We start from the raw sequence: 27,837 nt of genomic DNA on the forward strand, positions 1-27,837 counted from the left end.
TCCGTGTCTGCCTCTCTGTATGCTCTTGGCCAGCCTGCAACTGGGCCTAGCTTATGTGTCGTGCTGTTCCTTCACCTGTCGCTCGGTAGTAGGAACTTCTGCTGGCAACCACTATCCCTGGTCGCCGGGGCCTTCGTGGTTCCTGGTCCTGTAATGGGTCTAGCTTCAGGTCTGCCAGGGACTTGTAGTCCTCCTGGAATGCCGGTTATCCCTACTGGGTATAAAGGGACCCTGTAGGCGCGGACCCGGTGTCCGGTTTGTATATCGGAGTGAGCCTATGATGCTCCTCTGCCCCCTCAACTCCTCTTTCCTTTCTCCTCTTGCCTTCGGCCACACTCGGGGCCCTCAGAACTCAGCAGCAGACGTGCTGCGTCTTCGCTGCTCTCAGCGTCATCACGCTCTCAGACTCTCTGACTCTGTCTGACTCTCTCCAACTGACTGACTGCCTGGCTCCACCCTTCATATATATATCCCTAACTGGCTCCCTCTGGTGGTATGAGGTGGAAGGGTGGAGGTGTTTGTATGTAATTAGGGCCTCTTGTGGAGAAGTCCATCCATGCACCCTGGGTCCTGTGGTACCTGTGAACAGCAGGGTGCCACACTTGGTAAACCTTCCCCCATGGTCTTCAATGCCATTCCACACTTTCAATGTCCATGCTGCGTATTTTTCCGCAGCTTTTATGCTGCGCTCAAAAATATGCAGCATGTCCATTAATTTTGCGGACACGCAGCGTAATCGACGCCATTGACTTGCATTAGAACGCGCCAATTCCGCAAGACTGCATCTGTACTTGCGTAATTGGCGCATTCTAATGTGCGGATGGTACCCAAGTCAGGAGGAGAGGAGAGTCTCATCCAGACCTGGGTACCATAGAATCAGTAAAAAAAAGAATTTAAAATAAAAAATAAAGTTTATACTCACATTCCATTGTCCTCCCGGTGTTTTGTCCACGCCGTCCGGTCTCTTGCAATGCTCGCGCTGTTGTGAAGGACCTGCCATGACGTCACTGAGTCATGTGACCCATTACATGACTCAATGACGTCACCGCAGGTCCTTCACACCATCGCGAGCATTGCAAGAGACCGAACGCAGCAGAGATGACACCGGGAAGACACCGGAAGGTGAGTATAATTTTTTTATTTTTTTTTTACCATTCTTATTCTTTTTTTTAACTATTACTTGGTCACGCTATATAAATCCATGCCGGTTGCATGGATTTATATAGTGTGAACAAGTTGTCAAGCACTTTTCCAAGTGATGCTAAAATCGCTTGGAAAAGCGCTTGATAATCCGCATGCAGAAATGCATGCAAAGACGCTTGACAAACGCTTCTACCTGGCGGGAAAACCACATGTAAAATCCGCATGCGTTTTTCCTGCCAGGAACAAGCGTAAAAAATATGCAGCATTTCTGCATCGTGGGCACATAACCTAAGGCTATGTGCCCACGATGCAGAAATGAAGCAGAAAATTTCTGCATCATTTCTGCATCTCCCTGGCAGAAAAAAACGCATGCAGATTGTGCATGCGTTTTTCCTGCAGAATACATGCGGATCCACATGCGGATTCACATGCGTTTCCGCATGCAGATTGACAAGCACTTTCCAGGCGATAGCATCACTTGGAAAGTGCTTGACAACTAGGTCACACTGTATAAATCCATGCAAACAGCATAGATTTATATAGTGTGAACCGTAAAAATTAAAACAAATAAAGCTATACTCACCCCCGAGGCCCCGGCGTGTGCAGCAGCGCTGCTTCCTGGCTGGTTCCCGGCTGCCGGCATATCGCGAGACAGAGCGGTGAAGGGCCTGCGGTCACATGACTGTGACGTCACCGAAGGTCCTTCAGCGCTGCTGGCATTCAGAGAGAAGACGCCGGACAGGTGAGTATAAACTTTATTTGTTATTTTATTCTTTTTTTACAGGTACAATGGTACCCAGGTCTGGATGAGAGTCTCCTCTCCTCCAGAACTGGGTACCATCCGCACATAGAGACGCATAGAAGCCGCTTGTAAAAATGTACAGTCGCGGTTTCTGTGCGTCTCAGTGCAAGTCAATGGCGGGAGTTCCGCTGTGCTTCCGCAAAATTAAATGACATGCTGCGGATTTTTGTACGCAGCATAAACGCTGCGGAAAAATCCGCAGCATGTGCATAGAACATGCGGAATCCCCTTGGGGACCATGGGGTGCGGATTACCTAGCGTTTCACAAGCGTTTCCGCTGCGGAAATTCCGCAGCATAAACGCTTGAAAAACGCTACGTGGGCACACAGCCTAAGAGTTCATTTAGTTGAGTATGCCATAAGCTGGATAACGATGATATTATTCAGGTTAGGGCTGACTTTGCTATCACATATTTACTTTAGGGAGTCACATTGAGCCCAGATGATCCTGGATCCTGTATGTCTGCTCTATGTATAAATAAATGTGTTTGACTTATAATAATTAAAAGGAAGATTTTGGTCTCCGACACGGATTCTTTGTGAACATTTTACATGCACTTATTACTGACAATCACATAGTAAGCATCTACTGAGTCTCAGGTAAGTGCTAAAAATGAGATCAATATTGGAAAACCTTTTTTTCTGCAATAACAGTATGTGTATTCTGGGTACTAGCTAAATTTAGCAGTAAAAGGACTGATTGACCTAAATCATGGTCGGACCACATAATTGAAACTATTTTATATTGACTTTTTGAGCACTGTATTACTATTTGTCTGTCCCTTACATTTCTAAGCTTTATTTTATTCAAGTAATAGGGTGAATTCACAATAATAAAACTGAAAGGATTGGCATGTAGATGACTTAAAAATCTGCCCAACAATGTATAAATGAAATTTTTAAAATCTGATGTACTTAGCTTGTAGTTTATTATGTTGCAGATTTTTTATATAGAAATCGGTACAGAAAATCTGTAGCAAATACGTACTATGTGCATTTAACCTTATGGGTCCAATTGTCCATGAGCTTGCTGAATGTCTTCAATAACAACTATCAGAATTGTGAATGTAACTATGTTCTGTAATAGAGAACGCATCTCAGTATCTGTACAACATAAGAGTACTTATAAAACCACTCACATTTTTGTGAAAATTATACCTATGTTCTGTGTAAATTAAAAATGTTCCTCAAAGAAATTATGTATTGTTGTATGTTTTACATTTTTATCCTATTTGTTCTCCTGTCATATTATTTACTAAAGGCAATGTTTGGTGCTGTATTTATGTACTTATATTGGTTCAGATGCTGTTTCCAGGCACTGATGGTGGTTCTGGTGCTGTATTCATGTACTAATGGTGGTTCTGGTGCTGTATTCCTATGCTGTTATTGGTTCTGATCCTGTACTCATGTAACAATCTAAAACCTGTGGGATAACATGATATATGGCTATGTTAATAAAATATTGTGCCGTCTGACAAATTAAGGATTACTACATCTATATTTGTTAGGATTTGACGTGCTACAGTGCTTTATTTTATAACTAATTCTCCTAACAGAGTGTATACTCACTGTCGAGATCTGGTTCTGCTCGCCAAATCAAGCAGTCAACACATGACGAATTATATGTGATTTTCATACTTATGCCCATGTGCCAAAGAGCTTATTTTCTGCTTCTCTCAAAGAAGCAGGGGCTGTAGTTTTTTTTTTGCTGAACATTCATATCAAAGCAGCTAGTCTTCACATGACTGTAAGTACGCAAATCACAAGTTAGTGGTAACATGATGACTACTCAAACAGTTTAAACGGGTTGTTCCATGAGCATAGTACATTTTAATCAATAGATTTTGGAATAATAATAAGTTGCACTATTTTATGTATTATCAAAATTTTTCTCTGCTGAGACAATCTTATAAATGTGCCATTGCTATATACTGTTATTTCCAATGTTCAACTATGCAGACCTGCTCCAGTGCATGATGGCACATACCACAGCTCCTAACCAGGGTAGGAAGCATAAGCCACTTATGAGAAGTGAATATACAGATGAAACATCAGAGACTCACAGTGGCTACTTTCTCAGGTAACACATTTCCCTGCCTGTTTTATCACTAGGGCGAGTATCTCTGACACATTTCCAGCACTCTGAGCTCATCATAAATCAAATCAGTGAAGTAAGAGCTCCAGCAGGTGCTAAGCTTATATGGCACTGATTTGATTTATGATGGCTTCACAGGACTGGCGAGGAGAAAGAAATACTCACTCCTGTGATAAAACAGGCAGGCAGTGAAATATGTTTCCTGACACAAACAAATAGCTGTGAACTCCTGCTGTTTTGTGTGGCATTTTTTTTAGCAATTTATTGGAGTTTTTCTATATGTGTTTTTTTTTTATTACTCCATTCAACAATGAAGAAACTGCTAGCTGTTTTTTAAGAAAAAACTCTGGCAAAATGTAAAAAGAAAAGACCGTGTATTTTTTGAGTCTTAACATTGACTTCTATTATAAAGTATAAAGTGGTTTTAGAGAAAAAAAAGCGTGAAGTATGGTCAGCTCCCTTCCTGCTTGGCCTCTTTGGAAACGTGAAGTGGTTAAAATACATTAAAAAAAACATATGAATAGCATGCCATTTTTTCATAGAAATGCATATCAATTCTTTTGAACTTTTAGTTAGCGCATTTTTTGAGGTGGGTTTAAGAGCGGTATCAGCATGAAATATTATTTGTGGGTACATACCCCAAGTGTTTTAATCAATCTTTAGGTAAATCAAATCTTTCCTGTTGCCAATAAGTAATATTCATAGAGGTTGTCTTTTAAAAAAAAATTAAAATATCCTGGAGTTAAAGGGTTTTTTACAGAGGTCATTTATTACCAGTCAGGGACCCTCCACTGGGACCTCCACTGATTATAACCTCAGCGTGAAGTTTGTATATGGCTGTGGTCTATAATGTGGCTGGCACTCCTGCAGAAAAGTGATAATGTTTATTGTGAGAAAATGACATCTTGCTGCCAAGTTCCACTGCAGAATACAGCAGATTGCTTGGTGTTGAGCTATGGCACACCAAGTCATCTGCTTTTCAATTAGGACGATTCTACCAAAAATAACATTTCCCAAAGTAGAGAGGTCCAAAGCCCCCAGTCTTGAGAAGTTCCATTCTGCTTGTGTGCAGCTATTATCCGCAAATGTGGCATAGGAGCTATAACGAATCCCTTTAAAGGGAACCAGTCGTGAAAAAATGCAATTAACCTGTAGATAAGGAGTTAAACTGCAGGTTAATAGCGTTCTGAAGCTGCCTGGTGCCTGCACTGAGAGCCCCTCTGCCGGGAGGAAATAAACATTATTCTAGCCGGCAGCATTCGGTGTTCAATCATAGAGGTGGTGCCGGCACGGATTCAGTCACCACTGTGTATAGAGAGTGGCAGCTGTATCTGACTGACAGCAGCTCAACATTAGGGCCAGCTGTCAGTCAGTGCCAAAGGTGCTGTTACAGCCCCTGCGCTTTATGCACAGAGCTGTGACTGAAGCTACGCCGGCCCACCCCCGATAACTGGAAGCCAAATGCTGCCGAGGGGGAATAAAATTAATTTTCCCCCGGCAGTGGAGGCTCTAAGTGCGGGCGCTGGGCAGGGTCAGTATACTATTAACCTACAGACTAAAAAATTGCTATTAACCTGCAAATATTTGGTTAAAGGGACAGGTTCCCTTTAAAATAGTGAAAGTGGATAAAATAAATAATATTGTTCACCACAGTTTGATCTAACTTACATTGTCGGAACATTTTCAGGTGTTGCTTCACAGAATTCTCAAACTGATTGATAACTCCTTCTATTTTCTTACGTAAATTTTCCTCTTTAATTGCATATGTATATTTTCTCAGCAGTGGGGTGTTTGATAAGTTCCAGATAAACTCCCCACGATCAAAGCTTTTCTTATATGAATGCTGGAATTTCTGTAATGTAAAATTGTATGGCTTGGTTATTCATTGTCCCAAGTCTTCAGGGAATAGTCTCTTGAATTACTGTGAAAGATATGCAGTTAATACAATTATTTATAGCAGAAAACTAGTTTATGTGACATTTGCGCTGAACATCCTAATTTATGTTGTATCACATTAAAAAAAAAACAAAAAAAAAAACGGGGGTTTCTAACGCTTTTTTTCTATAAGAATTGGATACTACATGCAAATGACCCTCGGTTCAAACTCTGCTGCGAGTGGGAGCTGAGTGTCAGTGCTCCGATCCTCTTGCACAAGAGAAACACAGCACAAGTGTGGAGGAAACGGAGAAAGTAATTTCTCCCTCTCCTCCATTGCCGGCGGCTATAGTAATTGGTCTGCACTCGGATGACATCCAAGTGCAGTCCGATGTTTTACACTCACCCATGGACTTGTATGGGTGCATGTGAGCCGAGTCTCGCTGCCAATCACAGCATGCTGCAATTGCTCTCTCATGCCAAATTGGCATAAGAAAATAATCGCAGATCAGTACTGCCCCATAGTATAACACTGGTCCGAGTGCTGTGCGATAAAGCATCAGATAGCACTGTTATATGGCAGTGTGAGCGAGCCCTTTTAAAGATTATCAGTAGATTTACTGATAGGAAAGGTTCAAAACTCTTCTGTTGCTGATGTCTCACTGATAGCAAATGTCTGAGTCATCTGGATTACAGCTATAAAATCATTGTGATCCAAGACTAAAACCACCTGATCGCTAAATAATGATGTAATTTTGGGTGTGGTAGAGAATCAATCTGAAGAATTAGCTTTTCCTTTTACAATATTTTAATCGCACCTTCGTTAAGGTTTCATCGAGTATTGCAGCTAATTTTCCTACTTCAAATAAGACTTCGGGAGTGGTTGTAATTTCAGCTGCCGGCGTCCCAGGGAGGTAGGTCAGAAGTCTCACCATATGTTTTTGTATGACACCTCCATAATCTAAAAATGAAGTGTAAATTATGTTACCATATCAGAATTTGTAATCTTTCTAGAAAGCAATGAGGACAACATGGATTATGATTTCATATTTTGTTGTATCCTTAAAGGCATAACCAGATCTGGGAATTATACTGTAGTATTCAGGTGCCATGTTGTCTTTTTATTTTTTAAATCATATATTCACATTTGTAAGGAATACATGATACTTCTTAATTCCTAGCATTTTTATGTTCATTAATGTGGTGTACACAATTTCTTCAAAACTGGAAGGGACTGAGCACTATGTGGTGTCGCTATAGGGAGGGCAGTGGTTGCAGCTGTATTCAGGCCCTGGTGCATCTTGTGACTCACAGGTAAGTGTAAGAGTAGCAGGAAAAACTATAAGGCCACGGCCCCCACTATCAGTATTTGGTCAGTATTTTTTCTCAGGAGTGGGAGCCAAAACCAGGAGTGGGTGATAAATGCAGAATGGGTGCACTATTGTAAGGGGGAAGACCGGGGTGTAAGTACTTTCAGAGCAAGGGATCCAGAACTGCCGGGGCCGTGCCACTGGTTGCAGGGGGAAGACAGACTGCGAGCACAGGAGTCAGGTGATTGGGAAGCTGGGGGCGTGTCCAGAGTGAGAGCTGGGAGGTCAGGTGACCGGGGAACTGGTGGCGTGGCTAGAGAGAGGAAGAGACGAGGACGTTTGCGCGGAAAAGCGGAGCTGGGTCCTTCTCAGCAGAGCAGTGTGAGAGGGTCCAGGCTCCTGGCTACAGTACTTGGAGCAAGATCCGAGTGCAGTGGACCGGAGGAGTCAAGCCGACTAGAGGGAGAAGAGACGCACGGTCCGTGGAGCTGAGCACGTGAGGTGCCGTGTTATGGACTCGGGGTAAAACCGGAGACCGCCCGCTGCCGCCAGAAGACGGAGAATTGTTTGGTCGAGGACGCCTGACGAAATCAACATCAGCATCAGCTGGCAACTGCCTTGTGAGGAGCAAGAGTCAGCTAAGTGTAAAAACTGTCGATTACAACCGGTTAGACTCTGCTACATCTAGTTAAACTATAAACTGTCAGTAATAGACTTTTACCTGCTACTTCCCTTGTTTTTCCCCCATATTTTCCCCTGTTACTCCCTGCCTGGAGGTTGACTCTGTTATCATAAACCTCCCCTGTTTATTAACCCCGTATTGGCTGCTCTGTGTTTCTGTGTCACTGCATCTAAAGTACCCGTGTTACATTTTGCGTAGTCGGCAGGATGCAGTCGTTAGACACAGACACTGCAGACCAGCCCATCCTGGGAGCTCCTAAATCTGGGGGCCATGCTCAGCAATCTCCCAAAGTTCACCGGGGACAATATGATGCTGTGGGACTGGGTTGAGAGAGTTAGGAGTATGTTACGTATGCACCCAATGACCCCAGCTATGCAAGCCGAAATATCCTTACTGGCCCTGGACGGCGAGGCCCGACAATCCGTGATGTACCGCCCTCCCCATGACCAGGATACTGTAGAAAAAGTGGTGCGGATATTGGAGGAGATGCATGGGGATCCCACCAATGTAGGAGAGCTGAGGATACGGCTGTTTCACCAAGTACAGCAGGAGGGGGAGACTGTGACGCAGAATGTTAATGTCATACAGAGGGTGCATGCCTATATCACTAGAAAAGACGACATGGGGAATTTGGGAATGGGCCCCCCTGATGTGATCTTAAGGGACCAGTTTGTGGCAGGCCTCAGGGATGTGCAGCTGAAGCAGGCCTTGCGGGAGCGCCTGCGCGCCAACCCACGTATGACTTTTCTAATTTTCTAGAAGTGGGGGCAGAGGCACATGTGAGAGAGCAGGAGATGGGGGTGACGGCCCTGGCAGGGATGGTCCGGAGTAACGAGGTACCCACCCCACCTGCAGCTGAACCGGAATGGGCTCAAGAGATGCGAAAGGAGATACAGGAGATGCGGGATGAATGGTCCCGTCTCAAGAAGACCCCTGCCCCGACACAAGAGATACCCAGATCGATTGCCCCAGTTATGGAAAGAATTGAATTCAGCCCCCCCCCTGCAGAAGAGTTCTGTAGAGAAGTGAGGCAGCCCTACACAGACAGAGACACGACCTGCTGGAAGTGTGGAGGCGCAGGACATTACGCCAGGGGCTGTACTAGCCGAGGGCGGCCCCTGTCGCGGTAGCCATTAAACTAGCGGGCTCCATGTTTGTGGGACACAGCCCGAAGCCTGAGGAAGGGGAAAGAAAAAGAGGAATTCCCAAGGACCTGGTTTCCACCAGCCCAACTGTCTGGGCCGAAATAAGCGGTGGGGCTGTTCACTGCCTGATTGACACGGGATCCCAGGTGACTACAATGACAGAAGCCTACTTTCAACAGCGATTTCCAGAGATAGCGCGGCCTGAATGGGGACCAGTAATTAGACTCACGGCAGCTAATCAATTACCCATCCCGGTCGCAAGGGTGGTGTGGATGAAGATCCGAGTGTGTGGAAAAGATGTGGGAAAAAAAGGTCGCAGGGGGAACCGGAAGTGGACCCCCGGTGACCCTCGGAATGAATGTGCTGAAAGAGATCAGGCAAATCCTGCTTTGTGAGCCGAAGGTGATTCCTCTAGACCAGTGGGACCCGCAAACTCCCGAAAGGAGGGTCTTTCAACAACTAATCCAAGCAGCCCAGGCTCAGGAGACGTCGAGTGAAGGGAAGATCCTGGGGAAAAATAATAGTGCCAGCAGCTACGGCGCTCACCTTACCGCCCGGACAAACTGTACTCACGCTACCCACACGGGCCTGCACAACTTTTGAGGGGGTCGAAGTTCAGATAGAACCAACATCGATGGACAAAGTACCCCCCGGACTCTTGGTGGCTCGGACACTGGCCACCGTCCAGGGAGGCAATGTTATAGTGCGGTGTGTTAATCTGAGCGAAGATGATCTCACACTCCCTCCCAGGGCGGAAATAGCCCAGATTCTGGGAATGCCAGAGAAGTTGGTGCGACCTGATGTGGTACAGCTATCCACTGTATGAGGAGACCCCGGGACTCTGGCGGTCACTGTGCCGCCGGAATCTCACCGGGCTAGTGCGAAGGGGGGACGAAGAATCCTAGAATGAATGCGGGCTGAATTGACGGGACTTACACCTCAACAGGTGCAGCAGGTTGAGGAGGTGCTGGAGCGGTACCAGGAAGTCTTTGCTCGCCATGAGGATGACTTTGGTTGCACCGAAGCCATTACCCATGAGATTCCCACGGGGAGCGCTGCCCCAGTGCAGGAGAGGTACCGGCAGATACCTCCCCAGGTGTATAAAGAGGTTAAGGAGATGTTAGCCCATATGTTACAGAATGGTGTGATATGGGAGAGTCAGAGTCCGTGGGCATCCCCGATTGTCCTGGTCCGGAAGAAAGATGGGACCCTGCGGTTCTGTGTGGACTATAGACGACTGAATGCCTGTACAGTACGGGACTCTTACCCACTACCCCGAATTGAAGAGTCCCGGTCGGCCTTAGGGAAGGCAAGATACTTCTCCTCCTTGGATCTGGCCAGTGGGTTCTGTCAGGCGCCCATGGCCGAACATGACTGTGCGAAGACGGCGTTCATATTACCCATGGGACTGTTCGAGTTCAATCGGATGCCCTTCGGCCTGACTAACGCCCCTGGGATGTTCCAGTGTCTGATGGAGAGGTGCCTGGGCGATTTAAACTTCGAGGCGACACTGATTTACTGTGACGACATAATTGTCTATGCCGCCACCTTCGAGGAGCACCTCCAGCGACTGGAGCAAGTACTGAGTCGCCTACAGAGTCATGGCCTAAAGGTGAAGCCCCAGAAGTGCCAACTGTTCCGCAAACAGATCGAATATCTCGGTCATACTGTGTCCGGTGAAGGAGTCAGGCCCATCTAGGAAAAGGTGGCCGCCGTACAGGAGTGGCCTACCCCGAAGACAGTGAAAGACGTTCGGGCCTTCCTGGGACTTGCTGGGTACTACCGAAGATTCGTGAAGAACTTCACCCGCATAGCCAACCCATTGCTGGAGCTACTTAAGGGAGTGCCGGCGGGCTCCAAGAATCAGGCGATGCGGTGGGGAAGCAGCCAGGAAGAGGCCTTCCGTGCCCTAAAAATGGCCCTGACCGAGGCCCCAATACTTGCCTATGCGGATTTCTCCCAACCCTTCATACTCCACACTGATGGGAGCCTACATGGTCTGGGAGCCGTGTTATCCCAAGTACAGGAGGGGAAAGAGCGCATGATTGCATACACCAGCCGCTCCCTTCACGACTCTGAGAGGAACCCGGATAATTATAGCTCTTTCAAATTAGAGTTCCTGGCTCTGGTTTGGGCAATGACCGAGAAGTTTGCAGAGGATTTGTCCGGGTCCGAAGTACTGGTGAAAACAGATAACAACCCGCTGGCCCACCTGGAGAATGCGAAGGTGGGGGCCCTGGAGCAGCGGTGGGTGGCCCGCATGACCAGGTACCGGTATAAGATCGCCTACCGGCCTAAGGCAGAGAATACTCATGCCGACACCCTCTCCAGAGTGACATATGAACGGCCTGATCATGACAGCGATGAAGATTTGGAGGCGGATGAGACCCCCTAGCTTCCGAAGTTTCATGGGACCGCTGGTCGCGGCGCAGGGACAGATCGGAGAGACGTCGGAAGAACAAGTGCTAGGGCGGCCAAGAGATGACTGGATCCGACTTCAACAGACTGACAGAGAAGTTTCTCAATTACGTCAATGGGCGGCCTTGCGGCAAATCCCCTTTCGAGAAGAGAGGAGTACCCTGTCCCCGGGAGCACTGAAGATGCTGGGACAATGGGAGAGACTGTGTTTGCGAGACGGGCTGCTGTACCGACGGGTGCAGCTACTGCGAGAGTTCGGGACCACCTGGCAAGTGGTGATCCCAGAGAAGTTGGTCGGAGTAGTGGCTAAGAATGCTCATGAACGAGGGGCTCACTTCGGAACAGAGAAGACGTTTCAGTGGTTGCAGAGCCTGGTGTATCATCCCCGACTGCGAGCAACAATAGAAGACACTTGTCGAAGATGTCGGAACTGTGAGCTGGTTAAGCCCCTGGAGCAGCGAGTCTCCATACAAACTATTGTGACTTCTGACCCCTTGGAGTTGCTGATGATCGACTATTTGACTGTTGAACCGGTGCATCTCGGGTATGAACATTGCCTGGTAATGACAGACCACTTCACAATGTTTGCAGTAGTGACCCTGACCAGAAACCAGACCGCCGAGTCAGCTGCGCAGGCCATCTGCCGAGACTTCATTCGGGTGTACGGCTGCCCAAAGAGGATTCATTCCAATCAAGGCGCCTGCTTCCATGGCCGGGTGATGGAAGAGCTGCACCGGTTGTACAAGATTGAGAAGTCACGGACTACTTCTTACCACCCTCAAGGAAATGGGGCCTGTGAACGCTTTAATCGGACACTGATCCAAATGCTCCACACGTTGGAGGAAGATCGAAAGGTACGGTGGCCTGAGTTTGTGGCCGAGCTGGTGTGTTTCTACAACAACCGAGTGAATAGTACGAAGGGGTTCACTCCTTATACCTTGCTGTTTGGGCGAAAGGGGCGAGAGATTACCATGTTAGAGCTGGACCCCGAGGAGGACTACCCACGGACGGGGGTGTCTTCCTGGGTCCAGGAACATCGGCATCGACTGCAGACCCTCCGACGGTTGGTACAACAAAAATTTCAGGAGCTCAAACATCATGAGACATTGCCTCTTCGAGGGACAGCTCTGAGGCCCGGGGAGCGGGTGTTGGTTCGGGACAGGCGGCCCCGGGGCAAATTGAGTAAGCGGTGGGAACGGACCCCGCACCGAGTGAAGCGCAGGATTGGTGCTGAAGGACCTGTGTATGAAGTTCAACCCGAGGGGGCTGAAGGAGCCCCTACCAGAGTGGTTCATCGCAGTATGCTGCAACCCTGTCTGTCTAAAGATGACGAGGATGGAGAAGAATCACCTGCTTCTAGAGAGGGTCCTGTCACAGTTGCCTCAAGCCACGATGTGGATGAAGAAGAGTTGTTGATTCTACCTCCGAGCCCCAGCACTCGATTACCTGCAGTCCCCAGTGCAGGCGGCGAGGGAACAACATCGGTTGAAGCCACCGCGCAGGCGGAGATTGGAAATCCGAGTGACCCTGCACCCCCCATCGGTCAAACTGAGTTACGCCGGTCAGAACGGACAACAGCAGGAGTGCCTCCTCACCGTTACGAACAAGATCAATTCATATGGTACCGTATCGTCCAGGAAGTCCAAGAATGTGAACGTTTGATGAAGGAACTCTCGTCCGTGGAATGGCGAGTTAAAGGAGAGCGGGAGTGTAAGGGGGAAGACCGGGGTATAAGTACTTTCAGAGCAAGGGATCCGGAACTGCCGGGGCCATGCCTCTGGTTGCAGGGGGAAGACAGACTGCTAGCACAGGAGTCAGGTGACTGGGAAGCTGGGGGCATGTCCAGATTGAGAGCTGGGAGGTCAGGTGACCGGGGAAGTGGTAGCGTGGCTAGAGAGAGGAAGAGACGAGGACGTTTGCGCGGAAAAGTGGAGCTGGGTCCTGCTCAGCAGAGCAGTGTGAGAGGGTCCAGGGTCCTGGCTACAGTACTTGGAGCAAGATCCGAGTGCAGTGGACCGGAGGAGTCAAGCCGACTAGAGGGAGAAGAGATGCAGGGTCCGTGGAGCCGAGCATGTGAGGTGCCATGTTATGGACTAGGGGCTCAGAGGGTAAAACCGCCCGCTGCCGCCAGAAGACGGAGCATTGTTTGCGCCGGGACCCCTGAAGAAATCAACACCGGCATCAGCTGACAACTGCCTTGTAAGGAGCAAGAGTCAGTTAAGTGAAAAAACTGTCGATTACAACCAGTTCGACTCTGCTACATCTAGTTAAACTGTGAAACTGCTACTTCCCTTGTTTTTCCCCCATATTTTCCCCTGTTACTCCCTGCCTGGAGGTTGACCCTGTTATCATAAACCTCCCCTGTCTATTAACCCCGTATTGGCTGCTCTGTGTTTCTGTGTCACTGCATCTAAAGTACCCGTGTTACACTATTATACCTTTTCTCTGATTGTTCTTCATCTGGTTTTGGCTCCCACTCTCCCACCCTCCCACTGACCGAATACTGGCAGTGGGGCCGTGGCCTAAGGCTTAGGCTATGGCCCCACTATCAGTATTTGGTCAGTATTTTACCTCAGTATGTGTAAGCCAAAACCAGGAGTGGAACAATCAGCGGTAAAGTATAATAGAAACACGTCACCACTTCTGTATTTATCACCCACTCCTGATTTTGGCTTACAAATACTGATGTAAAATACTGACCAAATACTGAATGTGTGAACTTGGCCTTAAAGAGGTTGTCTGATATCAACAATTTATCAACGATCTACTGGACTGCTGGATACCACACAGCTTGTGCATCCCTGCTGTAGACTAATGTGGTCTGTGAACACATTGACTTCTGATAGGTAGATGAAGAGATGTCCTCATAAATTCTCCAGATCAGCAGTTGTTTGCGCTCCCTGCTGATAAGCCTTATTGTCTTGTAGTTTGTTATACATGTTAAGATGCATTAATATGTAATTTATAGTTCTAGGACATGGGTCCCAATTCTACCATTTTGATTATGATCTTTTTACCGTGATTTGCATTTAGTTATGGTCACTTGGGTACAATCACTACTACTGAATGAAGAAATTTCTCACCAATAGCCTCTAGAGACATGATGGCACCAGATTTTGTGAACAGAGCATTTGGTGTAGGAAGACCTTCATCATGCAAAAATTTCATGGCACACGTCTGCACTTCAACTAGCTCTGAATTCGTGCTGTCTTCACCATTCAAGATCTTCAGAACATACTCTCTTTGTGTAGTACTCCTATCATCCCAGGTCTGAATGTAGAAGTTCTGATCATCGTAACTTGGCAGAGGCTTTACTTTGGATACTTTTAGGCCAAAAAGTGACTCTACCAAATTAATGGCCTGCTCTTCATTGACAGCTGGTTTGCTGGCGATTTGTGAATTTCCAGTCTCGTTTTCAGAAGTCATCTCCTAGAGTAATAAAATATAAACTGTCATTATTATAGTTTAACAGATTGTGTACAATTTAGCTAATTTTATGCTAATGTCAAGGGCGGACAAAGGGATGTCTGGTGGACAGCACAACACACAGATACAACGGGATGATATAGGGGGGAGGAAGGCCCTAGCGGTAGGGAACGAGGGAAGGGAAACCTCCTGACACGAACTTGTGTCTGTCCCTAAGCTCCCCTATCGTCCCTAAACGGGTCCTCCCCCCCCAAGCGCGATCATGTGCCTAAGCCCTCACTGGCCCTGGACTTAACCTGGCTAGTGCACAGGCAGGCGAGACACTAGTCTCACCACTACAATAGGACAACACGAGGAAGGTAGGACAAACAATGGGAAGATAACAACATAAAATACACTTAGCTTTCCAACAGAAAATGTCACTGCTGCAACAGCAACGAACACCACAGCTTCTCCACGGTCTCCTTCAAAAAGGTCAGCATAGAATGAACTATAACCGGCAGTCAGCTGATAGATCATGTGTCTATTTAAAGGGAGGTGGGAGTGGCACCAACCAACATCAGCTGACCACTAACAAAAAGCTGCCAGCAAGAGACTAACATTAACCTTTGCTGGACCAAAGGGAAAAACCTACTTTTAAATTACAACATACCCAGAGCTGCCATGAATCCCCAAATTATTCATGACAGTACCCCCTTTCTACGAGGGGCCTCAAGACCCTCAAGACCAGAAATAACTTTTGGCAGGAACATCACGAAACACCAGTATTCACTTCCGTAGACCCTTGGTCCTCAAGGTTACGGCCAACGCAGACCGACGGTGATGGTAATGACGTAGGCTACGGAGGCGTGACAAATCTCCTAAGTGACGACCTGTGGAATAAGTTATGGAGCATCACCGGTGGTAACTCCAACTGGAAGGTCGTAGGGCTGAGGACGGCCGTAACCCTATATGGACCTATCACCCTAGAACCCAGAGTCCCTGAAGCATACTTCCACCTGATGGCTTTAGTGGACACCTACACGTACTCATTCACACACAGGTCCAGACCTGAACATTTATTACCACTCATACATTTGGAACCAGATGGTATTTGCCTTGCAGGACCGACATCGGAGGTGTCCCACCTAGTCACAAAACTCCTACCCTTAGGAGTCTCAGTGGTAACATTCACCCCTGACCAATCCTCCCGGGAGGACACTGAGGTCTAGAGTAAACCTGGGGTATGGGTAGAGTCTCACCCCTATTCTCTGGTAGCACCTTAGCTACCTCCACCGGAGAAGGAGGGGTAGGTTTCACCAAGACGGCAGAGATAGTAGCACCCAAACAACTGTTTTCACACAATTTGCCCTAACTGACTACTTCTCTGGACTGCCAATTTATGACTGGATTGTGTTTCTTCAGCCAGGGAAGGGCCATGACAATGGGTGCAGGCAGACCTTCCAAGATGTAGCACGACAGGAACTCACTATGTAGAGTCCCTATGAGCAAGTTCACATTATGTACAACTTGGGTCAAATTCCTCTGACCAAAGGGATTGGAATCAATGGCAAAAATAGGAATGGATCTTGCTAGTGCCCTACAAACAAGACCATGGGTCTGAGCAAAGCGATCATCCACCAAACTGACTCCAGCACCACTATCCACCAAAACCGGAACAGTCTTAACCTTCCCACTCACCACTATGTCATCAGAAATGGAATACGAAGATGCATTAATGGAAGAAATGTACACACCCTGGTCGTCTCCCTCCACACAACCAGGGGGATGTGACTTATGTGATGGAATAGCAAGTTTGACACGAGATGGACAGACATTGATGTAATGATCCATAAAACCACAGTAAAAACAAGCCCCCTTCCCACAGAGAACCGCAGGCAACTGTCACACTAGATGAGGGGAGAACCAAGTGTATAACGATGGGAAAAGGGGGGAAGCCCAACAACTAGGGAAAGGGAGAGTGGAGACCCCTAGGCAGATGTTACAGCACCCTGACTCCCCTACCGTCCCTACATAGGTTCCGCACCTGTCGCCGAGCAGGATACCTAATCCCTAACTGTCTCTAGAGCTAGGCCCTATGTAGGGACGGGAAGGGGTGAGCACTAGTTAGCCCCCACTGCAACTAAAGACAAACAAGGAAAACAGACAAGGGGAAACACTTAGCTTGAGAAGACACCAGAGAAGACGATAGTAATACACCAAGAAACTTCAAGAAGAAACTAGCCGACTGCTAGTACTCCATGCCTGTGCAGGGGAAAATAGTACTATCACCGGCGGCTCTCTGGAGACGCTGAGGGTTTTTATATATCAAGCAAGGGTGTGTCAATTAGCAGCAGAAGGTGGATATCACTGCTAGGTCCTAGCAAGAGAAGGATACCACTAAACAACAGAGATAAAAGAATCAAGAAGGAGTCTGCAAAGCCAAGGGCAGAGACCTTCTACAGCTGGATCCAGAATGGCAGTCTGTCAAACCTGATATACCCGTGACAGCAACCTAGTGTGAATGGATGCACCCCCCAAATGCATGGGTTCCTCCGACATCACCTGCATGACCTCCTCCACAACAGGAGGCAGAATTGGAGTTGATCTCTTCCTGAGGTGTCTGTCCACCCTGATAGCAAGGACCATGTGTCACAGGTGTGTCAGAGGTGACAGACAGTCTCCTGCAGTTGGTTGCAGGAGATCTCTACGTTTGGCATTGCAGACATCTTCTTAAAAGCTGGCTGTCTCTAGGATCCAGTGGCTACCCCCCCTCTGGCTAATTAGCTCCCTGGCCTGGGTGTATAAATACCTGGTGTGTCTGAGAGGGCGGTGCCAGCGATATTCCCTACTACTTGTGAGGCTTTAACAAGAGCAGAACTTCGTTCCTCTCTGGAGCTTGAGGCCGTGTGCGCATTTGTTTGGAGTTTTCTAAAGCTAAGCAATTCCCTCCTGTTTGTCTACCCTTGTTGTCTATAGAGTTTAGTGGAGATCGACTATTGTTCATCTCATTCCTTCCCTAGCCTTAGCCATATACGCCTGGGAACGCCAGGGCGAGGCACGCGTGCAGCGATTGGTAAATAGCCAATATAGGGATGGTAGTTGAGACAGGGTGACACTAGTCCAGACTAGGAGGTCTCCACTCCTTCTCCCTCTTCCCTCTGTGTTGCACTAGTCTTTCCCACACCATGCGTGACACCATGGCGGCCTCCAACAACCTTGGAGTAGCGTATTGGGGCAGAGAATCGTCGGTTTCAGATTCGGGACATGAGGGTATGTATGCGTTATACATATCCACGGCCAGTGGGCGTTGTCTCGTTCTCCATACACTTGTATTGAGTGAGGCCGCGCCTTCTAGTCAGACGTGCCCACTGGCCGTCTGCATCACTAGGCAGGCGTGGCCTCTCTCAATACAAGTGTGCGGAGCGAGGTGGCACCGACTGGCCTGAGGTACAGTACAGACCAAAAGTTTGGACACACCTTCTCATTTAAAGATTTTTCTGTATTTTCATGACTTTGAAAATTGTACATTCACACTGAAGGCATCAAAACTATGAATTAACACATGTGGAATTATATACTTACTGTAACAAAAAAGTGTGAAACAACTGAAAATATGTCTTATATTCTAGGTTCTTCAAAGTAGCCACCTTTTGCTTTGATGACTGCTTTGCACAATTGTGGCATTCTCTTGATGAGCTTCAAGAGGTAGTCACCGTAAATGGTTTTCTCTTCACAGGTGTGCCCTGTCAGGTTTAATAAGTGGGATTTCTTGCCTTATAAATGGGGTTGGGGCCATCAGTTGTGTTGTGCAGAAGTCAGGTGGATACACAGCTGATAGTCCTACTGAATAGACTGTTAGAATTTGTATTATGGCAAGAAAAAAGCAGCTCAGTAAAGAAAAACGAGTGGCCATCATTACTTTAAGAAATGAGGGTCAGTCAAAGTGAAAAATTGGGAAAACTTTGAAAGTGTCCCCAAGTGCAGTTGCAAAAACCATCAAGCGCTACAAAGAAACTGTCTCACATGAGGACCGCCCCAGGAAAGGAAGACCAAGAGTCACCTCTGCTTCTGAGGATAAGTTTATCCAAGTCACCAGTCTCAAAAATCGCAGGTTAACAGCAGCTCAGATTAGAGACCAGGTCAATGCCACACAGAGTTCTAGCAGCAGACACATCTCTACAACAACTGTTAAGAGAAGACTTTGTGCAGCAGGCCTTCATGGTAAAATAGCTGCTAGGAAACCACTGCTAAGGACAGGCAACAAGCAGAAGAGACTTGTTTGGGCTAAAGAACACAAGGAATGGACATTAGACCAGTGGAAATCTGTGCTTTGGTCTGATGAGTCCAAATTTGAGATCTTTGGTTCCAACCACCGTGTCTTTGTGCGACGCAGAAAAGGTGAACGGATGGACTCTACATGCCTGGTTCCCACCGTGAAGCATGGATGAGGAGGTGTGAAGGTGTGGGGGTGCTTTGCCGGTGACACTGTTGGGGATTTATTCAAAATTGAAGGCATACTGAAGCAGCATGGCTACCACAGCATCTTGCAGCGGCATGCTATTCCATCCGGTTTGCGTTTAGTTGGACCATCATTTATTTTTCAACAGGACAATGACCCCAAACACACCTCCAGGCTGTGTAATGGCTATTTGACCAAGGAGGAGAGTGATGGGATGCTACGCCAGATGACCTGGCCTCCACAGTCACCAGACCTGAACCTAATCGAGATGGTTTGAGGTTAGCTGGACCGCAGAGTGAAGGCAAAAGGGCCAACAAGTGCTAAGCATCTCTGGGAACTCCTTCAAGATTATTGGAAGACCATTTCCGGTGACTACCTCTTGAAGCTCATCAAGAGAATGCCAAGAGTGTGCAAAGCAGTCATCAAAGCAAAAGGTGGCTACTTTGAAGAACCTAGAATATAAGACATATTTTCAGTTGTTTCACACTTTTTTGTTAAGTATATAATTCCACATGTGTTAATTCATAGTTTTGATGCCTTCAGTGTGAATGTACAATTTTCAAAGTCATGAAAATACAGAAAAATCTTTAAATGAGAAGGTGTGTCCAAACTTTTGGTCTGTACTGTATGTATAACTTATACATACCCTCCAGTCCCGGGTATGAAACCGGGAAATCCCTGCAGCGCACAGTGCCACAGAGTGATTGCAGACTTATCACTTTTGATCGGACAACTACTTTGACCAGTAACATATGGATGTGAAACCTGGACGATAAAGAAACAAGACAGAAAGAGAATCAACGCCATCAAAATGTGGTGCTGGAGAAGAATTTAATCAATACCATGGATGGCAAAGAGAACAAACAAATCAATTTTGGAGCATATCATGCCAGTCATGTCACTTGAAGCAAGGATCACCAAGTTACAACTTACTTACTTTGGACACAACATACGAAGAGAGCAATCACTGGAGAAGAACACCATGATCGGAAGAATAGAAGGAACAAGGCGAAGAGGAAGTTCAGCAATATGATGGCTTGATACAATCAAGATAATGGTGGAAAAGACCCTGGTGAACCTATCTAGTCTTACATAAGATCAATCTTCCTACAGATCGTTTATCCATCAAGTGAGATCCAGCCAAGGGCTGTTAAATAAATAAATAAAATTAACCAGTCTCACATTCAAATACTGTAAATGTGCAGACCCTGCAAGAGTTCATAAGTATCTTTGTTGTGCTGCCCCTTCTCACTACTCAAGACTAAATAAATTATTTTTTTTAGTCTCTCTTTATAACTAAGATTGTCCATGCCTCTAATCAGTTTTGTGGGGCTATTCCTTTTACCTTTTTCAAGCTCCATGGCATCCTTTCTATGAACTGGTGCCCAGAACTGAACTGTGTATTCCAGATGAGGTCGCACTAACCCTTTGTAAAGAAGTAGTATTACCTCCTTGTCCCTCAAGTTTATACCTCTCTTAATTCACAACAGTATCCTGCTGGCTTCAGAAGCAGCTGATTGACATTGTATGCTGTTAGTCTGTGATCTACAAGTATAGCCACAGCCTTCGCTACAAGTGATTCTCCTGAATTTAATATGCCTAAAACATATGATGCCCTCAAATTATTAGTGCCTGTGAAGATCTGAGATTGTGGGTTGTAATCATCACCTAGGCAGGTTAACTATGCAACAATTTTTTATTCCTTCCGTCCGTGGTAGATGGCCAAAATACATTGCCCCCAGTCCACAAGATCCCCTCCCTGGGGCTGATAGTCCCTGTCTCACAACTTTTGGTTGGCCCACAGATTTTGTATCTTCAGAGAGAATAGTCCGTAGTCACAATCCACGCTTCTCCAGACGACAGCTAACACAACCAAAGCACATGTATCTCACAGCAACAGTCCTTAAGAAAGTTCCTCAAATCCAGACTACCGATGCCTCAACCGTAGCATGTGTATCCAGCCCAGCCAGCAACCGATCGCCAGACTCCATAGGCCTTCCATACAGGGGCATCAGGACCTCAGCAATAGATCCTTGCTCCTCACTAAGCACGTGGCTTATTGTTCTCCCTCCCTGGAATCAGTCCCCTGAATGGGCAGAAGTGTTCATACCCTCTTCCCCAAAGCTAACTGTGCATTAGTGGAGGTATTCTCTCAGGCCGAACCATCACCTGGGACTGCATGTGAGACCCCCCTGTAGTGACGGCTCCGCAGAGTCCTATACTCCCATCCAGATAATGGGACTAGTGACTGGGAGAACAATGGAATGATTGCTTTTCTTGATTACCAATCTTAGGTCTGGCCTTACGTATTCATAAGATCCAGCCTGCACGTCTTCCTTACTGTCTTGCTTATTGTCACTGAACGGATCCATTGATTCCTGAGGCTGAACTGACGAGCAAGCAAATCTCTAATAAAATACAGCAAGCAGATATGTAATAGAACACAACAATAAGATTGAGGTAACCGCTGGTATTCCGTGCTGGAAAAAGTCTGCATCTCTTAGAACCGCGGATTCCACTCTACGTCCATTGGTCCAATGGTCTTTAGAACAAGGTCAGCTCCTCGCAGTGCCCATGTGTATAACTTTACATTTCTCCACATTAAACCTCATCTGCCAAGCAGATGCCCAAACACTTAGTTTGTCCAAATCAGCTTGTAACTTTTGAACGTCTTCCATAGACAACAATATACTACATAGTTTGGTGTCATTTGCAAAAATAGAAACAATATTATTAATTCCATCTTCTATAAAATTAATAAACAATTTGAATAATAGTGGACCTAGGACTGAACCTTGGGGTACATCACTTGTAACCGGAGACAATTCAGAGTATAAGTCACTTACCACAACTCTCTGGTTGTACTACCATAGTGTATTATCCTGACTGAACTTTTCCTTTTCAGAGGGTCCTTTATTATAGTAATATGTAACTTTTTTTAATGAGCCAAACCATTACTGAAGCTTTCTTATTGTAAATATTGATCTTGCTCATCCTCTGATTTTTTTTTGGGTTACTTGATGCTTAAACAAGTATTTGATGCTCAGGAGATAAATTTATTTTAATGCTGCAGAACAATACTTGTCTTTTTTCTTGCTAAGAAAAATGTTAAGTTGGCTGCCAGACTTTTATTATTTATATCTATTTCTTTTAGGAAGGCAAAATGCCATTTAGAATTTCTTTAAAAAAAATCAATAAAAGACATAAAACAGAACCTTATAATGATGCTGAATCCAATGTAGAATGATCATGTTATACTGTGTACATATCATGCACCTTTTAAAGGGTTAGGATGATTTCACATTACGTACACGCTCGGTGGCCCCGTCGTGGCATAAACTATAATGGTGCCGGAAGGGTGAACGGGCACTCTCTTGTGCATCATTTTCAGACGTGTACGCCTACTGGAGGCGGACACCCAGACACAGTCTACTTCTCTGCCGACACCATTATAGTCCATGTCCCCTTCAGCGCATACGTCCGAATACTGTTTTGCGGGGGTTTTGACGTATGCCCCGACGGGGCCACTGAGTGTGTGCTTAAACGCAATGTGAAAGCACTCTTATTTCCGCATTCACATTAATTTTCACAAACCATAGTAAATGCATACAGTACGTATTGTTAGTATACAAACATAGCCCAACATAAATTTTCTTTCTTGTACCATTGTGTCTTTTTTCATCTCTATCTGCCCCTCTGTGCATTCACCTTAAAATGGGTGGTCCTATTCTTACACAAATAAAATTACATTTACCATCAGGACTTGCTTCTCCTCAGTGCTTCAGACCCCTTCCTCTCCTGTGTGCTCCTGACTAGCTAGCCCCACCTCTGAGTTTTCATGAAGATAATTTAAGAGTATCATTCTCCTTATATATTTCTATGCTCTCTCTGCTCCTGTAAAGTTCCCTGTCTGACCTCTTTTATCTTCTGCTATTTATATCAGTATAGCTGGGTGTGATTTTACATAAGTGATAGCTGATTGCTAGCAGAGCTCAACTCTCCTGCCTCCTATACAACAGAGCTTGTAATAACTATGCAGTGAGGAATTGCAGTTTTGTTTCCTGCTGCTGACAGATTATTGATGTGAAACTTTGAATGCATGTCTTAATGATTTGGGGACTCAATGTGTACTTTAAGTGTCTGTGGGTTTGTGGTTCGCATTGTATTCATAAGTTTGTTTTGAACACTGTCAATGTTTGGCATTGTAACCATAGATCAGAATGCTCTCATTATGAAGGGTGATTGAGCCTGGAAAAATCTGACGGATTATAAACCATTCTTGCTGTCTTTATTTATTGCACCTGGCTGCGGGGTCACAGGTTCAAAGGCACAAGTAACCTGCAGCCAGCCCTCCAACCCTGGGATCAATCACCTCCTTGCCTATCTTAAGAGCATGATCAGAGCAGCACACACATCAGGGGAAAGGGACTGTGATGAGGAATGTGAATGAGAGAAAAGGAGAATGACAAGAAAGTCAGCCTCCCACCACATCTCACTTTTCTCTTACTGTCTGGATCCAGCCCATGAAATTAAGAGTGCCCTAGTACTTGTATGTATTAATTATTATTTATTATTATAGCGCCGCTTATTCCATGACGCTTTATGTGTGAAAAAGGGGTGTACATAACAAAAACAAGTACAATAATCTTGAACAATACAAGATACTGACTGGTATAGGAGGAGAGAGGACCCTGTGTTATGTTCAGTACTCACTGTCAGAGAGTTTGGAATGGGCGGTGGGGTGTTGGTACATGCAGTGTGGGCCGGCGTCACCACCCAGCGCATCTGAGCAAGTGCTGGGGCCCTGGACAAACAGGGGGCCCACTCAGCATCGTGGACAGTGGCACGCTATGGCAATGCTGATACAGTTGAAAACAATGATGGGAGAGGGAGTCGTCAGGTGGTGCTCCCTCTCCCATCATCCCCCCTCTGCGTCAAAGCTCTGTGACGTCTCAGTGTTGAGGGTGCAATGACGTCACTACAGCATGCCCTCTGTGCCAAGCAATGCAGAGGGTCAGAAGACGCTGAGGACACTGGAGCAGCGGGGGAGCGGGGAGAGATGAGTATTTGATTTTTTTGTATGTATGAAGCATTATATGGGGCTCATTATACTGTATGGAGCATTATATGGGGCCCATTATACTGTATGGAGCACTATGTGGTGCCCATAATACTGTATGGAGCACTATGTGGTGCCCATCATACTGTATGGAGGACTATACTATCTGTTCTAAAATGATAAGTCTGCAGTCACTCTGAGTGTCACTCTGTGTGACTGCAGACTTTTGAATCCCCCCAGGTCACGCACGGAGCACTTCGAGAATTCAACGGTTTCTGAGCTATTGTAGAATTTACAATAGATATCACTCATGTAATGTAAGAAGTGAAATCTTTGACATTGTACTATACCTATATTTCTCTGCCGCATCTGTGCATCATGAATCGTGGTATGTGTTAAAGGGGTCCACAAAAACCTGGAGCCGGCCCTGCATGCAGTCAAATAAATGCATACTGATGCACACCAACAACCTTTCACTGATGGTGTGTGTGAAAAGAAATCGCAGCATGTCCTAGTGTAGTCCAATTTACGGACCAGGCTAGTGCATGTCAATAACAGGCAGTTACTGCACTCGTCCGCTATGCTGGCAAGCAGGCTGAGCTGCTCATGGAGTGAGGCGCATCCTCAATGTGCAGATGTGAAAGGCACAAGTTTTGATATGGACATCTGAACCAGGTCTAAATGACTCACTGACACTGCAGATCAACCATCAAATTGCAAAGCTGAATGGGAATTGGCTCCATAAGAAAGTTGTAAGTATAATATAGCAATGTTCTCCTATATAGTCAGATTTATAGATATATTTAACCCTGGTTAACTGAAACTTGTTTTTATTTATGTACATGAATCCATTAAGATCATTTTGAAAATGTAATCAACTTTCTAATATTCTTTGTTATTTTCCTACCATTATAACTAACATAAAATAATGGTACAAGTAGGTGCTCCAATACAGCTTAAAGACAAAAAATAAACCTCCTGAAAAACATATATTTCATTATATCACTTAAAATCTGTATATCCCTAAACAACCAATATGAGATTAAACAGGTAGAGGTGAGCAGACAATATGGTATAATGGTAAACAGTACATATAATAATGCTGACAAAAGACTACACAGTCCCTAGTAGGTCCTGTACCTGGCTATTAAGGGGTGGAGGAGGTATATTTTTTTTTTCCTTTTTCATTTTGCCTAATATACAAATCTTTATATAGGAAAGAATGATTCCTAACATTTTCTCTTGTAAAATCCATTTCTCTTCGGTTTTTTATGTTTTATTGTCAGTCTGTAAAAGTAGCGTGATACTCTGACAACATTGTTCCTAGCAGCGACCTGGGATTCAGACATGCGTCCAGCTGCCTTTTCCTTGCTTTTCCTATTCCACTTGAGCGCTGTTTCCATCCATTTCAGTGATTTTCCTGCCCACACCCCCCCAGCCCTCCTGTTAGGGTTTTCTGGAAAAATTATCGCATTTCCCATTGACCTCCATTATACTCGTTACTCAAGTCGAGCCCATCCGAGTGTCCGACCTGCTCGACTCAAGTACAGAGCACTCGAGCATTGTAGCGCTCGCTCATCACTAATGACCATATACAGTCATGGCCAAAAGTATTGAGAATGAGACAAATAGTAATTTTTCCAAAGTTTACTGCTTCATTTTTTGTAATGGCAATTTGCATATACTCCTGAATGTCAAAGAGTGATCAGCTTAACAGAAATTACTGTGCTTGCAAAGTCAATATTTGCCCAGAAAATGAACTTTAACCCCCAAAACACATTTCAACATAATTGCAGTCCTGCCTTAAAAGGAGCTGCTAACATCGTTTTAGTGATTCATCCATTAACACAGGTGTGGGTGTTGATGAAGACAGGGCTGGCAAACAATCAGTCATGATTAAGTAAGAATGACATCACTGGACACTTTAAAAGGAGGCTGGTTCTTGGTATCATTGTTTCTCTTCAGTTAACCATGGTTATCTCTAAAGAAACACGTGCAGCCATCATTGCACTGCACAAAAATGGCCTAACAGGGAAGAGTATCGCAGCTACAAAGATTGCACCTCAGTCAACAATCTATCGCATCATCAAGAACTTCAAGGAGAGAGCTTCCATTGTTGTCAAAAAGGCTCCAGGGCGCCCAAGAAAGACCAGCAAGCGCCAGGACTGTATCTTAAAACTGTTTCAGCTGCAGGATCGGACTACCAGCAGTGCCGAGCTTGCTCAGGAATGGCAGCAGGCTGGTGTGAGTGCTTCTGCACGCACTGTGAGGCGGAGACTCTTTGAGCAAGGGCTGGTTTCAAGGAGGGCAGCAAAGAAGCCACTTCTCTCCAGAAAACACATCAGGGACCGACTGATATTCTGCAAAAGGTACAGGGAGTGGACTGCTGAGGACTGGGGCAAAGTTATTTTCTCTGATGAATCCCCTTTTCGATTGTTTGGGACATCTGGAAAACAGCTTATTCGGAGAAGAAGAGGTGAGCGCTACCACCAGTCTTGTCTCATGCCAACTGTAAAGCATCCTGAAACCATTCATGTGTGGGGTTGCTTCTCAGCCAAGGGAATCGGCTCACTCACAGTCTTGCCTAAAAACACAGCCATGAATAAAGAATGGTACCAGAATGTCCTCCAAGAGCAACTTCTCCCAACCGTCCAAGAGCAGCTTGGCGCCCAACAATGCCTTTTCCAGCATGATGGAGCACCTTGCCATAAAGCAAAGGTGATAACTAAATGGCTCATGGAACAAAACATAGAGATTTTGGGTCCATGGCCTGGAAACTCCCCAGATCTTAATCCCATTGAGAACTTGTGGTCAATCATCTAGAGACGGATGGACAAACAAAAACCAACAAATTCTGGCAAAATGCAAGCATTGATTATGCAAGAATGGACTGCTATCAGTCAGGATTTGGTCCAAAAGTTGATTGAGAGCATGCCAGGGAGAATTACAGAGGTCTTGAAGAAGAAGGGGCAACACTGCAAATATTGACTTGCTGCATTAACTCATTCTAACTGTCAATATAACCTATTGGTGCTCATAATATGATTGCAATTATATTTCTGTATGTGATATAAACATCAGACAAACACTAATAAAAACCAGAGGCCAGCAGATCATGTGAAAATATAATTTTAGTGTCATTCTCAAAACTTTTGGCCATGACTGTACAGTATAATGTCAGAAAGTGTAGAATACACAGTACCAAATCCGTATAAGTAGTGTGTATGTCTATTGCTCAATCACCGACAAACACATTTCCTGTTTGAACACAAACAAGAATGTTCCCACCCTGATGTCAGAGACTCCGACCTAACCTTATAGCTCCAGAGTTTGCATTCCTGAATGGGATAAAATACATGAGTTGAACAAATCTCTGTCCTATTAGTTTGCAACCATGTATCAATGTAGGTGAAATGTATACAAGCCCAGAGTACACACTGGA

At 45.7% G+C, this 27,837-nt stretch overlaps 2 protein-coding genes across 4 annotated transcripts in view; one reads left to right on the forward strand and one right to left on the reverse strand.

The window, feature by feature from the left end:
• HYKK (hydroxylysine kinase) overlaps positions 1–27,837 on the reverse strand; it is a 46,450-nt gene that overhangs the window by 16,532 nt on the left and 2,081 nt on the right. For both annotated transcript variants that reach the window (XM_073652868.1, XM_073652869.1), the window contains exons 2-4: positions 14,553–14,898; positions 6,733–6,875; positions 5,708–5,891 (exon numbers count right to left, since the gene is read on the reverse strand). In XM_073652868.1, coding sequence (XP_073508969.1) covers positions 5,708–5,891; positions 6,733–6,875; positions 14,553–14,895 — 670 coding nt within the window. In that variant the 5' untranslated portion in view covers positions 14,896–14,898. The remainder of the gene's footprint in view (positions 1–5,707; positions 5,892–6,732; positions 6,876–14,552; positions 14,899–27,837) is intronic.
• Positions 2,403–27,837, forward strand: part of LOC141166305 (long-chain fatty acid transport protein 2-like) — a 228,447-nt gene continuing 203,012 nt past the window's right edge. The window contains exon 1 of one of the 2 annotated variants that reach the window (XM_073652865.1): positions 2,403–2,544. The gene's annotated coding sequence lies outside the window, so the exon portion shown is untranslated. Of the gene's footprint in view, positions 2,545–6,682; positions 6,829–27,837 lie in introns of those variants that run through there. The other variant, XM_073652867.1, reaches the window with a different exon arrangement.

Source organism: Phyllobates terribilis, unplaced genomic scaffold (genome assembly GCF_046119375.1).
Source record: "Phyllobates terribilis strain yellow unplaced genomic scaffold, ASM4611937v1 Scaffold_11__3_contigs__length_659146591, whole genome shotgun sequence".
In the NCBI taxonomy this organism is placed as follows: domain Eukaryota; kingdom Metazoa; phylum Chordata; class Amphibia; order Anura; family Dendrobatidae; genus Phyllobates; species Phyllobates terribilis.